This window comes from Aulonocara sp. 'chitande type north' Nkhata Bay, linkage group LG12, assembly GCF_057382095.1.
Source record: "Aulonocara sp. 'chitande type north' Nkhata Bay isolate Kocher_YH1m ecotype deep benthic linkage group LG12, A_spYH_male_GT1.1, whole genome shotgun sequence".
Taxonomy (NCBI): domain Eukaryota; kingdom Metazoa; phylum Chordata; class Actinopteri; order Cichliformes; family Cichlidae; genus Aulonocara; species Aulonocara sp. 'chitande type north' Nkhata Bay.
The window spans coordinates 6179109-6201110 of NC_141355.1; the positions used below are offsets into that span (position 1 = coordinate 6179109).

The 22002-nt window shown below is 39.7% G+C and overlaps 1 protein-coding gene across 4 annotated transcripts; it reads left to right on the forward strand.

The window, feature by feature from the left end:
* The first annotated feature begins 881 nt into the window (after positions 1-881).
* LOC147316817 (uncharacterized) lies at positions 882-21995 on the forward strand. 4 transcript variants are annotated; one of them, XR_015131745.1, is made up of 11 exons: positions 882-899; positions 2510-2540; positions 3491-3522; positions 4648-4674; positions 7661-8582; positions 8803-17582; positions 17767-17903; positions 17993-18215; positions 18334-19522; positions 19712-19848; positions 19935-21995. XR_015131745.1 is itself a non-coding variant. In XM_086313358.1 (5 exons), the coding sequence occupies exon 5, from the start codon at positions 8825-8827 to the stop codon at positions 16337-16339; it is 7515 nt and encodes a 2504-aa protein (XP_086169484.1). In that variant the 5' UTR covers positions 2210-2540; positions 3491-3522; positions 4648-4674; positions 7661-8582; positions 8803-8824; the 3' UTR covers positions 16340-17602. The 4 variants fall into 4 exon arrangements, 1 of the variants encoding a protein (XP_086169484.1); XR_015131744.1 differs by lacking the exon at positions 882-899 and having other exon boundaries at positions 2210-2540; XM_086313358.1 differs by lacking the exons at positions 882-899; positions 17767-17903; positions 17993-18215; ... (1 more) ...; positions 19712-19848; positions 19935-21995 and having other exon boundaries at positions 2210-2540; positions 8803-17602.
* The last annotated feature ends 7 nt before the right edge of the window (positions 21996-22002 follow it).

Here is a 22002-nt window from a genome sequence, read left to right on the forward strand (position 1 = left end):
CCCAGCGAATCAAATATGTGTCCTGAGGCATTCAAATTTGCATATTGGGGCCTTCATGGCTTCTAAGCCAGCCAATCATATTAGGGCTGAGGAATTCAAATTCACAAATCAGGGCCTGCACGGCTTCCCAGGCAGCCAATCATATATGTGGCCTCAGGCATTCAAATTTGCATATTGGGGAATTCGTGGCTTCTAAGTCAATAAGTCATCCATGTCATATATCTCTAAAAATTCACATTTTCATGATAAATTGTCAACACTTGAAGATTCCCCTATCTCTTCTGATCAAAACGGTGTAAGAATGACTGTTCTAGCCCCTACAGTTAGGAAATTATGGTCATTTGTTTGAGGGGAGTCCTCACTATGAGAAATAGACTGCAATAATCCTGTGCCTCTCTGTGCTGCGTGTGTAAATAGATGCACCTGTTTTGGAGGGAAAAAGTGCACAGGCTCTCTGATTGGTGGATTCAAATTCAGCAGCTCCCAGGCTGACCTAGAAACTTACTTCTCTCTCCCTGTGTGTGTGTGAGAGAGAGAGAGAGAGAGAGAGAGAGAGAGAGAGAGAGACAAAACACTTGAAGATTCCCCCATCTCTTCTGAACAAAACGGTGCACTGTTGTTGTTGTTTTTTTTCAGGTCTGGTGAACTCAGCTCTTTGGTGTTGGTGTTCAGGAGTAGAGCCTTCTAATAATATTTATTCAAGTTATAGATTTAAAGTTCTGCGAGTTTTTTCTGTAGCAAATAAATATTGTATAGAATATTTAAAATCACCTACATTTTTGATGTTTATAATGCCCATTGTGTGTAATACTGGAATTTCCTATTACCCATGAACGCCTCATCTTTTACCTGACTGCCGGACATCCGCCTTTCCGCACACTTCGCTGAGTCCGCTCTGGGTGAGTGCTGCAGCTCTGCTTCTCCTCTTCTCTCCTAAATGTTTATAGTCTGTTTGTGCGATTTAACGAGTTCTTTTAGTGATTTATAAAGCCAACCGAGGTATAACTCATATTAGAGTAACACGGTGGTTGCTTTTTCTTAGTGAAACTTTGTCATTTTTGTATGTAAAAGGAGTGTTTGATGAGCTAACAACCCGATGCTAATGCCTAGCGCTCCTTTGAGCCCAGTGTGAAATGAAAATTTGACTGTGAACCACGGTTATTGTGTTGTTTTATTAATTACATTTGGTGTGTTTGTCAGTCTGTTACATAAGGTGCAGTTAGTTCTCTTCACAAATCAGTTGGTTAAAACAGCCTCATTCTTTATGCTGTAAAGTTTTTAACGAACGCCATCTTAGATTCAGTGTCAGCTGTCGGCAAGATCAAAGGAGCCATTTTACCGCCTCTGACCGAACACGGGAGAAAAAGAGTCGCGTGTGTGCAGGTCTTGTGGGTTAATTAAGACAAAGGAGGGGGGGGGAGAAACTGAGGATTAAACATAGGCTATGTCCCCACATACACGGGTATTTTTGAAAACGGAGATTTTCCGTTTCTGTTTTAAAAAACAATCCCGTCCACACATAAATGCAGAAATGAAGGAGAACGCTGCTAGGAACATGCCAAAGCAGCAGGTGGCGCTATATTCCTAACCGTGTAGAAATGTTGGCCAATCAGAAGTCTAGAAGCCTCGGTGGGAAATGGTAAACAAAGATGGGGGATAGAAGCAGAACCGAGTCATATCTGTGGGGGGACAGTAACTGTGTGCGCATATGTAAGCATTTAAACACTGCAGAGAGAACAATTAACAGTAACCGTATTGTAGAAATGCATTTCACCGAAACAATAACGTGGCGCACAGTGTGACGTCAAAAAAGGCGCTGCGTTTTCTCCGTTTCCCTGTCCACACATAAATGCAAAAACGGAGTTTTCGAAAATATTCTGGCAAGCGTTTTTAGTTTTTCAGTGACCGAAAACGCCGTTTAAGTGTGGACGAAAGGTGCAAACGCATAGAAAAATCTCCATTTTCAAAAGTACCTGTGTACGTGTGGACATAGCCCAAGAATAATAAGAACTCCTAATATGTAGACTTTAATTTTTAAGAACTGTTTAACAAAGGCTTGTTTGTGCCAACCTAAATCTGCAGCACAGTTTAAATTCTCACTTTGTGGGAAATTAATGAAATAAACAACAGCCCACCTTCACATAAATAAAATATGGCAGTATATTATTATTATTATTAGTATGGTACATAGATATTTATTTTAAAACTACAGCATATTTACTATGATACTATGTGCAGTTGGTAATATTTTAGGAAGTAGAATTTGAATGCAGACCACCTCAAATATTAAAGCCTTAAAAATATGTCGTGCAGTTTTTCATGTATGAGTGTTTTGCAATCTTAAATGAGATGTAGACCAAAGAAAACAGAGGAGAGTTGTTGTTTGTATTCCAGCTGTAGTAAACAAAGAAGTTTAGTGAATCTTTTTGACAACAGAGAGTGATGCAGTATTGATGCTGATTTGAGTTTTCTGATCCTGTATTTTTGTTCTTTGTCTTTTGTTACACAGAGTGAAATAAAGCTTGGTTTTGCCTTTGCTGGTAAGTAAACAGTGATTGTAACTGAAGCAATATGAAATTGGGATTGTGTAACATTTTTAGCAATTTACATACAATAGTTTGGCTTTTTGTGATATCTTGCCATTTGCTCATGGGCAAAAACACATTTAGGATTTATAAGCAGTAAAGCCCCCCCCCCACTAGATCTCTGAGTGTCCCTAAAAATGTCCCTGAAGTTTAATAGGCCATTTATGTCTAATTTTAAAGGCTTATCAAAGCATTTCTGTAGTAATTATTGTTTTTATTACACATGTTAAGGCCATTTGAGACTCTGCAATTAAATTTTGCCCTCTTTAGACTAAAGTGAGTTCATTTTGTCTGAGGTACAGTGCTGGGAAAAGTCTTTCTTCCTTGCAGATTTATTTTGTTCATGCTTTTTTGTCACATGTTTCAAATCATCTAACAGGGATGATATGAATAAATACAAAAAAGCATTTTAAAGTGATGATTTCACGTATGAAGCAGAGAAAACCAAACCAGAGCTATCTGTTCTAAAGTGAGAACATGCTGGTCTCTAATACCCAGCTGTGGAAGTCCTGATACGAAGAACTACCATCAAGCATTTATAGTATCAAGTATTATTTGTGATTGTTGCACGCTTTGAAACTGTGATGTTATCATTTGATCAAGTGTGCAGTGCGAGCAAATCATTGCTTGTGGTATCTGCTGTGTTATGTAATAGCACCAAAGTATTAGAACTTTACGTTCATGAGGAATTTCTGTGGAATTGCAGATGGATAAAACGACACATCACCTTAATAAAGACAGAAATCTTTAATAAGGTGCAGAAAGAGAAGATGGGGTGTTTATAGTAAAGCTGTTGTAAACAAAGAATTTAACAGATTTTTTTTCCCACTACAGATTGTGATGCAGTATTGACTCTGATGCTGATTTCAGTTGTCTGATTCTGTATTTTTGTTCTTTTGTTACAGAGTGAAACAGAACTTCGGTTTTGCCTTTGCTGGTAAGTAAGCAGCAATTGTAACTGCAGTAATATGACATTGTCACTGTGTAACATGTTTAGCAACTTACCTAACGTAGTTTGGTTTTTGTGACATTACCATTTACTGATGGGCAAAAACAAATGGTCAGAATTTATACCTTGTAGCAGCAAAGGCCCCACACATGACCTCTGACTGTCCCTGAAGTTTAACAGGCCATTTGTGTCTGATTTTTATGTTTGAACACAAACAACTGTTTTTATACAGTTGTTTGTGTTCTCCGTTTGTTTGTGGATTTACCTAGCAGACATAACTATGAACGCATTTTAGGTGAGTTAGTGTAAGTGGTAGCTTAAACACTTAAGAGCACCACAGTTGTTGATTTATATCTTCACTCATATTCTGCTTATGTATTACATTAAAGTCAGACCACTATAGAAGTATTTTTGCCTGAGTGAACAGAAGTGGTACGTTAAACATTTAAGCAATAATAAAAGACTAAGAGAACCAGAGTTGTGAGTAGGCAATGTTGTGTATGTTAAAGCCTGTGTGTAATTTATGTACACTAAGTTTAAATCAGTTTCTTAATAAGTTGCTTGATACAATGTGTTTGAAAATTATATATAAAAGGGAAATATTGCAAAATACAAAAAGATTCCTGCCAACAGGTACAATGGAAGGACTTTTTATTATAATTTTTAAGAAATTAATTGCAAAAATGGCGTGCCACTGTTGTTACTATAACATGTCAGAATTTACATGTATTTTAGGATTTACATATTCAGATCAGAACTAAAACCTAATGAGGTTTTCCGTTGATTCTAACAGTTGTGGTTTTTTCACACTTTATTAAGCACTGACTTGTGATAGAAAATGATGGAGCTAAAAAGCCATAATCTGTACCAACAAATATTGGTGCCTCTTCTTTGCACTTCTGTAGTATGCATGCCTTTATTACACATGTTATCGTCATGTGAGACTCTGTAACTAAAGTTTGTCCTCTTTAGACTACAGTGAGTTCATAAAGGCTTGAAGAAATTGAGGATCTTACTAGTTATTTCATGTCACAGTAAATTGGATTGTGTGTGAAGAGGTTCAACAGTGTAAGTCATTAAACAGTGATCTGATGTGTTGTTTCCTTTCTCTAGGATACTGATCTGATCGTCGCAAGTCTGGTAAGTATAGGTTTTGTCTGCGGTACAGTGCTGAGAAAGGTCTTTCTTCCTTGCAGATTTATTTTGTTTATGCTTTTTTTCACATGTTTCAAATCATCTAACAAGGATGACCTGGATAAATACAAAAAGCAGTTTTAAAGTGATGATTTCATTTTTGAACCAGAACAACCTGGTCTAATGTAAAAACATATTGGTCTCTAATACCCAGCTGTGGATGCCCTGATAGCAACAATTACCATCAAGCATTTACAGTAACTGGTAATGACTGGTTTACATCACTGGTTGATTTTGGTCCACTATAATTTCAGAATTGTCTTAATTAGATCCAAACAGGACAGGCAAAAAAAGAAAAGAAAAAAGTCTTAATTAAGGCCCAATATAGGGTTTTCAAGTCATACCAAGTACCACGGTGGTTAGCACTGTTGCCGCACAGCAAGAAGGTCCTGAGTTTAATTCCAACATCAGGCCGGGGTCTTTCTGTGTGGAGTTTGCATGTTCTCCCGGTGTTTGCGTGGGTTCTCTCCGGGTACTCCGACTTCCTCCCACCGTCCAAAGACATGCAGCTTGTGGGGATAGGTTAATTGAATAATCCAAATTGTCACTAGGTGTGTATCTGCGAATGAATGTGAGTGCGAATGGTTGTCTGTCCCTGTGTGTTGGCCCTGCGACAGACTGGCGACCTGTCCAGGGTGTACCCTGCCTCTCGCCCTATGACAGGTGGGATAGGCTCCAGTGCCCCCTGAAAAGGATAAGCGGAAGCGAATGGATGGATGGATGGATGGATAGGGTTTTCAAGTCATACCAAGTATCTTAATTTCATTAAAGTCCAGACTGATTCGTTTACACCAAGTGTTTTGTTTCATTCATTCAATTGGACTTGCTTGTGTGCTTCAGATCCTAAGTGTGATTAAACTTAAGCCCAGGACCTGATGAGTTGATGTAGGTCCTGAAGTAGTAAAGGAACTCTGGGATATCACAGTAACAGCACCATGTTTGACTTTAATGCTGGTGTTTTTCTCTCACTATAGATGATTCAGTTTAGTGCAGTTAGTCAGCACAGCTCTTGGTTATCATCGAGATATTATTAGGCAACTTGTTTTTGCCTGTTCAGCTACAATATCTGGGAGCGTTTTTGTTTTATGGGGTCTCCAGATCCTTAGAAATCTCTTTGTAAACCTTTACAGAACTATATGTGTTTGTTTCACATTAGAGCAGCTCACGACTAGCAGTTTAGGGACAATTAAATATTCACATAGGGCAGGGGTCTCAAACTCCACTCTTCAAGGGCCGGTGTCCTGAAGCTTTTCCACGTGTCCCTGTTACAAAACACCTGAATAACATTTGTAGGTCATTAGTGAGAGTATAGAATTTGACTGTGTTGAAGTGGCATCCCCGAAGACTGTTCAAATTTAAGTAATTTAAGTGTTTGGAAAAATGTACTTCTAAAAGTACTTTCATTGCATCATGTTCATTCACTCATGAGCTGCTATAACATGAATCAAATGGCTGAATTACCACCTCAGCATGCAGTCACGTTCTGTAGAGTTTTGCTAATGACCTACTAATGTTATTCAGGTGTGTTGCAACAGGGACACATAGAAAAGTTTCTGGACACCAGGCCTTAAGGACCAGAGTTTGAGACCACTGGTGGTAGGGCATTGTGGATTTCAAAAGCTTCTTCCCTTAAATCACTGCCTAAAAACTGCTTTTTGTAATTTGTCATAATGACTTGCAAAATATAGGTGGGATATAAACATAAGACATTTTATAGTGGCCTGATATTTTTATCAAGGCTGTTTTTTGAAAATAATCCTGCCCTAATTTACAAAAGATGAACTGTGTCTGAAAGTCATGTTTGTTTGTTTGTTTGTTTAAGAAATGTGGGAATCTCCAGCTAAGATCTTACATGCAACAGCTCAGATACAGCACTCACTTCTGTTCTTTTTATCATGAAATGATCTACAAAGAAATGATCATCATACTAAATTTTGCTAATTAGGCCTTTATATCAGCTATGATAAGTTTATTATAGATTTAGTGTAGTGCTTATTGCTGTGTATCAAACATGCCCCAAATGTGACTGAAATATGTAGAAACTGCTGTGTAGAAACTAGCTGTCTCCAAATTTCTCATTTTGCCAAAATTCATACAAAGTGACCTGAAACTGTCTGCTGTAACCTCAGTGTGTTGGTTTTGTTGGACCATTTAATATTTACAGTAAGTTACTGTAGCAGCACGTCTTAGTTTGAGTTTATAGACTTAGTTTATTGTTTTAATAGAATGTAAAAATGTCCTTATAACAGTTCCACCATCATTTGTTAAACATTGTCATTCTGTTCAGTCCAATAATTTACTGTAGAAGTCTTTAGTATTTAAAGCCCTACATGTATTGTATTTTTGAGATTATAAGGCATAATGTCAATAAACAAGCCTGTTTTTAAGGCAGATTAAGCCAAACAAACAGTCAGATAAGTCAAACTTTATTCAAGTCATTCACAAACAACTCTCAACACTGTTCAGTTGTAACACATAAAATACAGAACAATACACTCACTTTTTCAGTTCATTCCTCATCCACAAATCCATCAAACTCTTCATGGGTTGATCAGTTTGAAATCTGCTTCTTAAGCATGTCTCTTAGCACGTGCCAGGTCCTTGTACACACACCATAATGTTATGTTGAAGCACCGTACGAATTACTCTGCGAGGGTCCTGACTATGGTAGCCATAATGCTCTGACAATACATCAAGCAGCGCAGCTTTGTAGCTTACGAAGTCTTACTAAAATATTTGACAGAATTTTGAGCGCTGTGTACCACAGAAATCCCGTTTGAGGTCAGTAAGCATAACCAGAATCGATACGCTAGGCACATTGTATGTTTTTGAGATAATGACAGGATTTTAGGTGTGCCATATAGTCTGAAGAATATGGTAAATCCAAGCATGTTGGAAATATGACTAATTCCATGCCTTTTGTGTCTTACAGGTGACCTGCTGCAGAAGATCCTCTCTCTCTCTATCATTATAAGCAATTCTGTCTATCCTATCACTCTCCCAACTCTATCTAATTTGAAAGCCATTCTATCTTGTATCCCTCTATCCCTACTGCTCTATCTAATTTGAAAGCCATTCTATCTTGTATCCCTCTATCCCTACTGCTCTATCTAATTTGAAAGCCATTCTATCTTGTATCCCTCTATCCCTACTGCTCTATCTAATTTGAAAGCCATTCTATCTTGTATCCCTCTATCTCTACCGCTCTATCTAATTTGAAAGCCATTCCATCTTGTATCCCTCTATCTCTACTGCTCTATCTAATTTGAGAATCCAAGTTTTGAGAATCCTTTCAGAATCCAATTTTCAGAAATCCAAGTTACCAGAACTTGATCTATCTGTTACAGAATTCTGAGAGATCTCTGCTCTCACTGCTCTTTCTTTCCTGTCATTAAGCTCTCTCACATTCAGTCATTTTGCTTTAAATTACAAGTTGAATATACAGTAGTAGAATTACAGTACAGTAGAACTTATAGTAGAAACTACTTACACAGCCCTACATTTGTCATTTTAATTTTGCATTAGACTTTAGTTTGGACTGCTAGTTTGGCTTACTTTGATCAATTGTATAAAATATCACCTTTTTATAAGTTTATTTGTAATAAGATAATCTGGTTATTTTGTAATACATACATTCAGATAAATAATAAATCAGATCCAGTCTGTTAGTCTGTTTCATTGGCTATAACATTTGACTGCAAGTTTATAGTATTATTATTTAAGGACTAACCCATTTTGTCACTCAGTGTAAGTATTCAGTCAGTATTGTCATCGAGAAGTGCCTGAGGACCCAGACTTCCTGTTTCCTGACTGCTGCAGAACATCCAGCTGAAGAAACCCCGTTTCTAAAAGAGGTACAATAAAACGCACCAAATTGTTTCCAGAGAACTTTGAATTTCCTTTATTTTGAGTTTGGAGTACAAAGCAGCTTTTTAACATCTATTCATATATTCATAAAAACATTTTATAGTATAATAGTACATTTCTCAGATTTAACAGTAACTTAAGGAGTTATAAGTTTTTCTGTGTTTCAAGGTTCAGTTTTGTTTATATTTGTGTATAACCACATATAAGTTCCAGATTGTACTTCAGCAAAATGCCAAGAAAAAGTCAAAGGTCGCAGTCCCAGAAGCTTAGATGGCAAAAGCAGAAAGAACAGGTGAATGTTTCTCAGAGCAGTGAGCAGGTAAAGGTGTGTGTTTCAGCTTTTCCCAGCACAGAAGTGCAGAGCAGTGTTCAGACAGCCACAGTGTCTTATGCAGATGTGGTAAAGAGAAGTGTTCCCTCAGTGTCTGTCCCAGAGCCTGGAGTTATGCAGGTAATCCAGACTAAACCCCAGCTAACTGTACAAACACAGCATGATGGAGAGACAGCCACAGTGTCTTATGCAGATGTAGTAAAAAGAAGTGTTCCCTCAGTGTCTGTCCCAGAGCCTGAAGTTATGCAGGTAATCCAGACTAAACCCCAGCTAACTGTACAAACACAGCATGATGGACAAGCTCCAGGACAGTCTCATGTACAGGTTACAAACAGTGAAAGTCCACGAGTGAGTAGCGTCTGTGCTTCCCGAAGCCAGGCCGCTCCTAGGTATGGAAAGTACCGGAATCAGCAATGCATGGCTAACAGCTTGGTTTTCCTGTCATTCTTACACGAGGATGAATTTATTACCAGAGCAGATCTAAACCGTGTGTTGGACAAAGGCCATGCCGTCTATTCAGATGCCAGACTGAGGTTTGTGAACAGTGTGTTTCTAGCCTGCGATGAACTTCCCTCAGTTGTTACCAGCCGCACACACGAGTATCAAGTCGACATGTCTCAGTTTGCTCATTACGGCACATTTGATGGTACAGATCACTTTACGAGCCTTGAACAGGGATTACAGTGTTTGGCTTCAGACGTTCGCTATGCTTTGCTAGTCATGGGAGGAACAGTCATCGCTGTTAGCAGGCTGACTTCAGGTGAATATGCATATTTTGATCCTCACCCACGTAAGTCTACTGGTATGCCATTGTCGCTAAGTGTAAGTGGTGGAACTGCAGTTATGTTGAAATTCACACGTCTTAATGACATGATTGACAGGATCAAACGTTTGTACAGAATGTTCAGCATCGCACCAAGCTGCACTTATGAGCTACAGCCCATCGAGTTTCACAGTGAAAACGCTGCTGACCAAAGAGATGCTAATCAAACCACCGAATACAGACAAACAGCTACAACTGTTACAGCACCAGCTTTAAATGAAGCCGTTCATGAAATAAACTCCCAAAGATCTACTGACCAGACACAGAAGACTGTGAGAGACACTTTAACGACTGAAGTGACATCATCCAGAGTGGATTATTCAAATGAGACAGCTGCTACTGAAAACAACCATCTTCCTTCTGAGTATTTAGAAAAAGAAACATCTGCATCCTCTGTGAGAGAAACGCAGGTAACATCAGATTCTGTTCCTCAGAATGATTCAAACACTGCCTACTGTTTAACTAATATAACAGAGGAACTCTCAGATAAACTGCTGAAATATAATAAACAGCAAAGGAGAAAAATAAGGAGAAGATTATTAGCCCAAGAAAAAGTACCACAGAGAAAGGAAAATCAGAAGAAGAAAGAAAGGCAGATGTACAGGTTTGATGAAAGCTTCAAGACAAAGAAAAAAAACTCAACTAAGAAGTGTAATGATCCTGATCACAGACAGAAAAAGAGCATGTACAAAAATGAATTGTATAAATTAAATGCTACCTATAAGGAGAAACAGAGAGAACATTTAAGAAAGATGTATAGGGAAAGTGCTAAAATTAGAGAGAGAAAAAGAGAATGTTTCATAAGGACATATAAAGACAATCCCCTATTCAGAAAAAAGCAGAAGGAACGTGTAACAAGAACATATAGAGAGTCTCCCATATTCAGAGAAAAGCAGAAGAAACGTGTAACAAGAACATATAGAGAGTCTCCCATATTCAGAGAAAAGCAGAAAGAGCGTATAAGAAGAATATACAGAACTTGTGCTGGATTCAGAGAGAAACATAAAGCTTACATGAGGTCATATGTATATAACCTATATAAAAAAAGCGAAGATTTTAAACAGAAAAAACGATCTTATATGACAAAGCGGTATGGAGAAGAAAAACAATTTCAGCAACAACACAAGGACAATATGAGAGAACGAATGAGAGTAAAATATTGGAACGGTTTTTCTTTCAGACAGATGCATAATATCAGATGTGCAATGAATATAAAACGGAAATATCGCCAGATGCATCGACCAGCTGAGACTTTACAGTGTCATCCAGAGAACACTTTAATGAATGAGGCCATATCTCGTTTCAGATCAAACATTAAGTCAGCACCATCTTATGTTTGTACTGTTTGTCTAAAAGCTTCTTTTCCTAATCAGGTGAAAATCTGCAAAAGAGAAAATTACTCAAAACACCAGACTGTAGCTCATCAGTGCCTAACTGGTAAATTTGTTCATGTGTGTGATGAAGCATGTCATGATCACTGCAGCTTTCCTGTTGAGAGAAAAAAAGAGTATATCTGTCACACATGTCACAGTTCCCTCAAAAGTGGATGCATGCCCAGGCTTGCTGCTGTTAATGGTTTAGAACTGCAGGATATTCCAGCTGAACTTTGTGATCTCAACATTCTGGAGAGACATCTGATTGCCAAATGCATACCATTTGCTAAGATTATTCCTCTTCCAAAGGGGAGACAGAGACTCATACGTGGTAATGTGGTGTGTGTACCATCTGAGGTCCAACAAACAGTTGACAGTTTACCGAGGATCAGAAGCCAATCACAGATCATGAGGATAAAGCTGAAAAGACGACTGTGCTACAAAGGCCATCAGCTGTTCCAGACTGTCACCTGGTCTAAACTCATTCAAGCTCTGCGTAAACTGAAACAAATTCATCCACAGTACACAGATATTATTATCAGAGATGATGCATTGCTTTGTGATCCAACGTTACCTGATGATGACAGCAGTGATGAAGCCAGCATGGCAAGTGATGATTATAATGAAGCAGATTTAATGGAAATTGACAACTATGAAAAAGATGCCCTTTTGTGTGAAAGTGAGTCTCAAAGTGACCAAGATATTAATATGCAATCCTGTGATGAACAACCAGAGGAACAAAATCCAGATGAACCAGAAAGTGATTTGAACAATGGAGGTTTTGCTCTAGAAAGTTGTCTGCAGCCTGTAGACATTTCAGAAGAGATTCTCTGTTTCACTGATAACACATATTGTGTGGCTCCTGCAGAAAGAAACAATCCTGTTAGCTTCTTCAGAACTCCTCATTTGGAAGCCATGGCATTTCCTGTGCAGTTTCCTACTGGTCAGAATACACTGGATGAAAAGAGACGTCTTAAACTCACACCAAGTGCTTACTTCAAATCAAGGCTTTTCAACATTGATGCAAGATTTGCTAAAGACACAAATTACCTGTTTTTCTCACAGTTTGTCACTGAAATACACTTGGCTAATTCCAGTATGACGATACAGCTAAGGAAAGGTAAAACTATGACCAAAGATGGACGCAAAATCACATCAGGAATGTTACAAAGTAAGACAGAAGTAGAGAAGCTGGTAAGAAATAAAGATGCAATCAGATTTATGCAGCCACTCAGAGGAACTCCAGCTTACTGGCAGAAAACTACCAGAGATCTATTCAGCATGGTTCGCCAAATAGGAACACCTCAGTTCTTTGTCACTTTCTCTGCTGCTGAGATGAGATGGCCTGAAGTGATTCAAGCAATAAAGAGACAGCAAGGTGAAGAGGTTGATTTTGAAGCCCTGGACTGGTCAGAAAAGTGTGAAATTCTAAGATCAAATCCAGTAACCACCATGCGAATGTTTGATAAACGTGTTGAGGCTTTGTTCAGAGATTTGCTTTTTTCTCCTGCACAGCCCCTTGGTGAGATAATTGATTACTTTTACAGAGTTGAGTTCCAGCACAGAGGTAGTCCACATATACACATGTTGCTGTGGATTCGAGAAAAGGTAGAAGCAGATGTGGATGACGACCAAACTGTCTGTGACTTTGTTGACAGATACATCTCAGCTCAACTCCCTGATCCAGACAAACAACCTGAACTGCACAAAAAAGTCACTGAGCTACAAAAGCACAGCAAGAACCACACAAAGACATGCTTTAAGAGTGTGAACTCTGGTTGTAGATTTGGGTTTCCCAAACCACCAGCCACAAGAACAATGATTGTGAGACAGGATGAGGATTCAGACACTGAAGCTGCAAAAGCCAAACTCAGACCTTTGTTGAACCTGCTGAAGGAACCTGAAGCTGCTTCCCTCACCATAGAGCAGATTCTGTCACGATGCAACTTAACAATGAATGAGTATGAACAATGCCTCCAAGACATAAACAAGAAAACAGCTCTGATTCTGAAACGTGACCCAAATGAGTGTTGGATCAACAATTACAACCCAGACCTGCTTGAAGCCTGGAACTCTAATTTAGATGTCTCATTCATTTTGAATGCCTATTCATGTATAGAATACCTCTGTAAATATATAACAAAGAAAGAATCTGGCCTCTCTGAATACCTGAAGACAGTTATTGACAACTCTGATAAGAACACCGTCAATGAGTGTGATGAAATGAGAGCTGTGATGCAGGCTTACTCAAAAAAGAGAGAAATCAGCGCACAGGAGTGTGTGACTCGAGTCTGTGGCCTAAAAATGAAAAAATGTTCCCGCAGTGTTGTATTTGTACCAACAGATGATAACCCAGTAAAAATGAGTCGGCCCATGAGCTTCCTGGAAACCACAACACATGACAGTTGTAATATTTGGATGACAAGTTTGAGTGATAAATACAAATGCAGACCTGAGACCCCAGAATATGAGGAAATGTCACTGGCTGATTTTGCTGCCTTGTGCAGGTTGGTGAGTGGTCCAAATGAAGGAAAAGATGTGCTTCCTCTTCTAAACCAGCTTGGATTTGTACAAAGGCGAAAGAATGATAAACCAGCTATAATCAGATATTACCACTGTTCACAGGAAAAAGATCCTGAGCAATATTATGGTCGACTGTTGAGACTTTACCTTCCACACAGATCAGAGCAGGAACTGAAACCACAAGGGTTCCAAACCTATCAGTCCTTCTACAACTCAGGTTTTGTACGACTTCCATGTTCAGACCACAGTGAGTCTGTGAAAAGGGTTGTGAAAAGAAATAAAGACAAGTATGAGAAGAACTCTGAGGATATTGAGAGTGCACTGGAAGAGTTTGAACAAAATAGGGATGTTGTGATTGATGAATGGTGTAATCTTGCTCCTGAATCTGAAGTTGTGAGGCTGCAATGTGATGAGAATCTTCCTGAGAGACATTCTGATGATGAGAACGAACAGGAGAATGTCCCCGACTACAGTCGTCAGTCTGATGCTGTAACAAAGATCAGAGCCGTCAGAGAACAACCTGCAGTAGATCCAGCCGTGGTACGTGTAATGTATCAGAATCTGAACCAGAAGCAGGCCTGCGTGTTCTATGCCATAAGAGACTGGTGTATTCAGCGAGTTTGTGGTTTGAACCCAGATCCATTTTTCTTCTATATCAATGGTGGTGCAGGAACTGGAAAGTCACATCTGATTAAGTGTATTCATTCTGAAGCATCAAAGATCCTGAGCAGACTGCCTGCTAATGCAGAAGAAGCTGACATATCAAATCCAACTGTTTTACTGACTTCATTTACCGGTACAGCAGCTTTTTCTATCAATGGCTCTACATTACATTCTCTACTGAAACTACCCAGGAGTCTGAAACCACCCATTCAAGGACTTGGTAACCAACTGGATGAAGTCAGATCTGAGCTGATGAATGCTGAAATTATTGTTATTGATGAGATTTCAATGGTTTCAAAACCCCTTTTTGCTTATGTGGATGCAAGACTGAAACAAATCAAAGGCACTCAGAGACCTTTTGGTGGAATGTCAGTTTTAGCTGTTGGAGATTTTTACCAGCTGCCACCAGTGCGACAGTCTAAACCTCTCTGTGTTTACGATCCAGAACAGATTGACCTATGGCAGGAACATTTTCAGATGATCACTCTAACCGAGATCATGCGTCAGAAAGATGATGTGGCCTTTGCAGAGATGCTGAACAGGATTAGAGTCAAAGAAAAGACAGATGAGCTTTCTCAGTGCGACAGAGATTTGTTGTCACAGGCTGTGACTGCACCAGAAGAATGTCCAACTGAGGTCTTACACATTTATGCCACCAACAAGAATGTGGAATCCCACAACACAGATACCCTGAAGAAGCTTCATTCAAACATCATAATCATCAATGCAGACGATTTCCAGAAGGATAAATGTACAGGCAGAATGGAACGAAGAGACAAACCATTTACAGGTGGGAGAAATGATTTACCTGACACTCTGAATGTTGCTGAAGGAGCTCGAGTCATGCTGACCAGAAACTTGGACACACTAAACGGTTTAGTCAACGGTGCTTTTGGTATACTGATAAAGGTGGTGAGATCTGAAAATGATGGACACATAATTAAACTGGGGCTCAGGATGGACAACCGGCAGCCTATGAGACACAACCGCAGTGCTAATGCAGCTTCTGATGATCTGGTTTACATTGAGAGAGCAGAGGAGAGTCTGAAGTTTAAAGGAGCAGTACGCAGACAGTTTCCTGTAAAGCTAGCATTCGCTTGCACAATTCACAAAACTCAGGGTCTTACAACACAGACAGCTGTAGTTTCAATGAAGAACATTTTTGAACCAGGTATGGCTTATGTTGCTCTCAGCAGGGTGACGTCTCTCAGTGGACTCTATTTGCAGGACTTGGATGAGAAAAAGATTTACGCCAATCCCGAGGTAACTGCAGCACTCCAAACCATGAGACAAGCCAGTGTTGAGGAAATGATGCCTCTTCTTCAGGTCAGAGAAACAGCCAGCAGACTTGAGACTCTTACACTGATCCATCACAATACAGAGGGTTTGCCATCTCACATCAGTGACATCAAGAGTCATCATGAAATGTGTTTAGCAGATGTTTTGTGTCTCACTGAGTCTCACCTTCAAGGCTCCTTTGTTGCAGACAGTCTTCATTTGGATGGCTACACCATGTTCAAACGCAACAGACATGTGTCCTACACAAACTTTCCTCACATGGCCAGCAGAAGTGGTGGGGGAGTTGTTGTGTATTTGAGGAATCATTTTCAGGTTCAGGTAAAACAGTATCTACATAATGTCACTGATCTTGAGTTTTTAGTGTTGAAGGTTCAGGCTCCATTCCCTGCACTCATTGCTGTTGTGTACAGACCCCCTGACTACAGTTTGACACCATTCATGCAAAACCTGGTAAGTCTTTTAGATTCACTTGAAATAATGGACTGTCACCCAATAATTGTGTGTGGAGATTTTAATGAGAACCAGTTGCAGAGTGGAAGAAAACAGATTCTGGAGCAGTTTCAGTCGAGAGGGTATTCACAGCTGATCACTTCTGGCACTACAGACAAGAACACCCTGCTTGACCTCATTTTTATTTCTCAGCCACAGAAATGTCTATATTCAGGTGTTCTGAGATCATATTACAGTTACCACAACCCTGTGTTTTGTGTCCTGTCCTCGAGCCAATCATGAAGTCGTCTGGTGAGTTTTGAAACAATTACAGATCATGTTTGTTACAGAGTTTACTGATTGTAGAGCATGAAAAATATTTTTCATTGAAAAAATTGTCTTCCCTACTCTGTCTGTAAGAAGACCCTTTCTTATTGCAATGTTATTAATCATTTCACCAAATCATTGCTGAACTTCATGCAGAGCAGAGAACATCTGCTATCATGCACCTCTGATCTAAAATGTGCTGCAACATTTATTAAACCAACATCATTTCTTTTATTCTCATGTTTTAAATGACTAAATCTTTTTACTGTGACGTATGTAGCTCAACAAACGAGATCTTCCCCTCCAAGGGCTTGAAAATATGAAATAGTAAATAAATAAATCCCACATAAATGCAGGTATTTAATATGGGTCACATGAATAAATACAGACAATTATATTTTCTTGATTATAGTAGCTTTTGTAGAATCAAAAGTTTTTGTGATGAATGAGTTTTTGCTTATCATGTTTTACAGGTAAAAAATGTCAAAAGTTATAAACTATCTTTAGGCTACCAGAGATGTCTATAATGATACATTATGTAGAGAAAAACATTAGTACAGCTTACAGAATATGTATAAAAACTGATTTAGAAGTAAATGGATAGTTTTCTGAAAGTTCCCGACTACAGTTTAACACCACCCACCCAGATCAGCCCCCAAGTGTCTATGTAATGCTGGTATGGTGTGTGAGTTTGACTTGGCCTTTATCCGGGTGGGTTTGGGTTTGGGTGGATAAAGGCCAAGTCAGAATTCTCTGAGCAGCTGGAAAAAGCTGCTAATAAACAAAGACATCAAAAAGTGTGGGCTTTAGGTGTAGCCCCCGCTTTCTGATGCACTAATTAGACTTAGTAACCGACACCCCATACCAGCATTACATAGACACTTGGGGGCTGAGCTGGGTGGGTGGTGTTATAAGCACGTGTTTTGTTAGATATATTTTTTCAGACACCATCTTCATGAACTGCTGAGCCAAACCTGATCCATCAGTGCTGGACTGCACAGATAACTACATGCCACAAGGAGACTGCTGTGTTATGAATTGCCATACCAGTGTGTCTTCAATGGAGAAGATGACACACCCATCACCTGACCTCCTGCCTGATCTGGAGACCATCATCATGCTACCACACTACACACCTCTGAGACCATCAATGATGACTCATACTGAGGAAACTGTATTTCCTGTCAGAGATGCTCAGTGATCCTCAGAGCAGAGAGAGGTATCATTCTTTATCTTTGATAAAAAAAAATGTCAGTGTTTTTAATTCAATTAATTAATTAAAATCCTGTTTATTGCATAAATAATTCCACACTCAAATGATTATACTTGTTGACACTTTTTGAGTTTTAATTCACATTATGGATTACAAATCTATGCTTTTTCTACTCTGTCTCTCGGTGCAGGTATTGCTGTCTTCTGAGTTCTTCCGTGTCCCAACTGAGGCCTTCAAACCTCATTGCAGAGCTCATGTCTTTCCTCACCATCATGTGAGTGTGAGATTGCTCTGGATTCTGGTTATGTGGCCCGCAGCACCTATAAGGTATTTCAACATTGTTCATTGTATAACTTATTTGTAGTTTTTAGGGTTTCTACAGACAAAAAAAATGTTCCTTTTTCTGTATTTTTTAGAACAAGCTCGTCCAGTGTGCCTGCATTCCAGCTTCTTAGACTCTACGCAAGTGGACAGAGTATCAGTGTTTGGCCACTCTTACAGACACTGACTTCTGTCAATTCACTTCTACTGATCGGGCACCTCACTCCAGGAAGACAGAGGGCTGCAAGCCTGTCATCATTTCCAGTGTGGCTTTGTATTCTTGGGGTAGCATCAGATTTTTCCCACAAATATTCAAAGGTAACACTTGTTTTAAGCTTAGTTATTAAATCAAAAGTCTTCCCTTGTGTCATGTCTGTGAAGGTTCTCATGATGTCCTTTGATGTAGTCTCTCTCTTCACTTGCATACCCACTACAGAGGCAGTGGAGACTGTCAGAAAACGACTGCAAGAAGACAGCTCCTTGGAAGACAGGACCAACTTCACACCCGATCAGATGTGCACACTGTTAGACCTCTGCCTCACCACTACATATTTCAAATACAACGAGGGTTTCTACAGACAAAAACATGGCTGTGCCATGGGTTCCCCTGTGTCACCTGTTGTAGCCAACCTTTACATGGAGGAAGTGGAAAGGAAGGCTCTTGGCTCTTTCAAAGGAAGAGTACCCAGCCACTGGTAGAGATATGTAGACGACACCTGGGTCAAAATCAAAAGGCAAGAAGTGGAATCCTTCACTGCGCACATTAACGCCGTGGATAAAAACATCAAGTTCACCAGGGAAGACACAAAGGACAACTGTCTGCCTTTCCTGGACTGCGCTGTGCACATTGAAGAGAACGGCAAACTCAACATCGAAGTTTACCGGAAGCCCACACACACGGACCAGTACCTCCTCTTTGACTTCCATCACCCTCTGGAACACAAACTTGGAGTAATTAGGACACATCCCCCCCCCCCCCCGGGCAGAACATGTTCCCTCTAAGCCTGAAGGGAAAAAGAAGGAACACACACATGTAAAGGAAGCACTCAAAACGTGTGGATATCCTAATTGGGCGTTTATAAAGTCAGCAAAGATGCACAGAAAAGAACATCAGATACCAGCGAGGGAGGATAAGAAAGACAGATGCAACAACATTGTCATCCCCTATGTACTAATTAGACTTAGTAACCGACACCCCATACCAGCATTACATAGACACTTGGGGGCTGAGCTGGGTGGGTGGTGTTAAAAGCACTTGTTTTGTAGATATATTTTTTCAGACACGGCACAGTCTCCTTTGTGGCAAAACCTTCAAACTTCACCATCCTCAGCTGAAACAACAACATCTTAACACCATCTTCATGAACTGCTGAGCCAAACTTGATCCATCAGTGCTGGACTGCACAGATAACTACATGCCACAAGGAGACTGCTGTGTTATGAACTGCCATACCAGTGTGTCTTCAATGGAGAAGATGACACACCCATCACCTGACCTCCTGCCTGATCTGGAGACCATCATCATGCTGCCACACTACACACCTCTGAGACCATCAATGATGACTCATACTGAGGAAACTGTATTTCCTGTCAGAGATGCTCAGTGATCCTCAGAGCAGAGAGCGGTATGATTCTTTATCTTTGATTTAAAAAAACAAATGTCAGTGTTTTTTAATTCAATTAATTAATTAAAATCCTGTTTATTGCATAAATAATTCCACACTCAAATGATTATACTTGTTGACACTTTTTGAGTTTTAATTCACATTATGGATTACAAATCTATGCTTTTTCTACTCTGTCTCTCTGTGCAGGTATTGCTGTCTTCTGAGTTCTTCAGTGTTCCAACTGAGACATTCAAACCTCACTGCAGAGCTCATGTCTTTCCTCACCATCATGTGAGTGTGAGATTGCTCTGGATTCTGGTTATATGGCCTGCAGCACCTATAAGGTATTTCAATATTGTTCATTGTATAACTTATTTGTAGTTTTTAGGCCTTAACACAAATAAAATGTTCCTTTTTCTGTATTTTTTAGAATAAGCTCGTCCAGTGTGCCTGCATTCCAGCTTCACAGAAAAGAACATCAGACACCAGCGAGGGAGGATAAGAAAGACAGACACAACAACATTGTCATCCCCTATGTAGCCGGTGTATCAGAAAAACTCAGGAGAGTTTTCTCCAAATACGACATCCCAGTGTACTTCAGACCCAGTAACACACTCAGACAGAAACTGGTTCACCCGAAAGACAAAACTCCTAAACACAAACTTAACAATGTGGTGTACGCTGTACAGTGCAGCGAGGAATGCCCAGACTTCTACATCGGAGAGACCAAACAGCCACTTCACAAGCACATGGCACAACATAGAAGAGCCACCTCCACGGGACAAGACTCAGCAGTTCATCTGCATCTAAAGGACAAAGGTCAGTCTTTGCCAATGTTCACATTTTGGACAGATGGAGGAGTGAAAGAAGCCATTTACGTCCACTGTGAGCGACCATCTTTAAACAGAGGCGGTGGTTTATGACACCAACTGTCTGCCATCTATAATCCAGTTTTGAGTTCCCTCCCCAGACACCGTAACGTCCACTCACATCCTGGGAGTGGGCGTGGGTGATTTCCTGACCTCGGGAAATCACATGATAGGGTGGGGCCAGGTTTCACAATGAGCTCACCCGAAACCCTGGCTGATTGGGACCCACACCCACTTTCACACCTTGGCTCATGTGATTAGGTAGAGGATCATCAGGGGGTTCTTTGTCCCTCTTTGGGGGGAAACTCCCACTGGGTTTAAATCTGGGACTCTCCACCATTGACCCTTAGAACTGAAGAAGCTTCTCGGATGAGAGGTGAAACGTCTTCAAGGAACTCAAAGAAGTCCAGACGCTTTTCTTTCCAAGCTCCTTAGACTTCACTTGTGTTAATTACATTTTATTTGTTGTTGTTTTCTTTTAGATTTATATGCAGTGATTGGATGTGGTGGAGCTTTGTTAACCGTGTGGAAAACATCTGTTTGTGATGATATTTACAATGAGGCTTTAAGGTGACAGTTTCCATGTAATTTCAATCCTCTTACTAAGCAAAAACATGTTTGCAATTAACATATTTTTTCAGTTTTGTCTTTTGGATTTATGGTTAACATTCCTCTGTGACAGCAAATACTAAACTGGTCCAAGTAACCAGCATATCATTGGTCAAAGGCAAAAAGGACCACATGTCACACTAGCAATGAATTTTTGACTGTGTTTGTGTTAGTATAGAGTAGGTCTAACAGTGGTTTTCCACATCTGCTCTAATATATATAGATAATGGGTCAGACATATAAAGTCATTTTGAAAAGTTCATAAAGGTCATTTATATGTGTTCCTCTTTATCATTTTATATCAGGTCAAACAGCAGACTTGAGTTTTGATCAGGGTAGAACCATAACATTCATGCTAATGGTTCTACTGTTTACAGTTACTTTATGATGGATTTCACCCTGGTCACAGCACTATCTGAAAAGCTGTTAGAGGTAAAGTTAAGCCAATTAATACCTCATCATAAGTCACTCTCTAACGCAGGGCAGTGATTATTATTCACTGTAATTTATTCCACAACAATGTTCTTTATTTGATTCTTTAAATATGCACATCGATTGTTTAGCTGTGTGACTCTCCACACCTGAAATATATCACAATGTGGACTTCATTTCGACAGTATTTTGTAGATTGGTACCATATTTATCATCGAATCATCTTGTGCATTTATTAACTAAATGTTGTTTGGTTTTTTTTTGTTTGTTTGTTTGGGGTTTTTATGTTGCCATTTTTACATTTCACCAACTGTGTAAATTCTGCAATTTTACCTTGGTTTTGTTTCACATCAGTTTATCTGCTGGCTGGTATTCCTGTCTTCCTTCTCTCACCCCAACCGGTCGCAGCAGATGGCCGCCCCTCCCTGAGCCTGGTTCTGCTGGAGGTTTCTTCCTGTTAAAAGGGAGTTTTTCCTTCCCACTGTCGCCAAAGTGCTTGCTCATAGGGGTCATATGTCATATGATTGTTGGGTTTTTCTCTGTATCTATGAAGCGCCTTAAGGTGACTTTTGTTGTGATTTCTTGCTA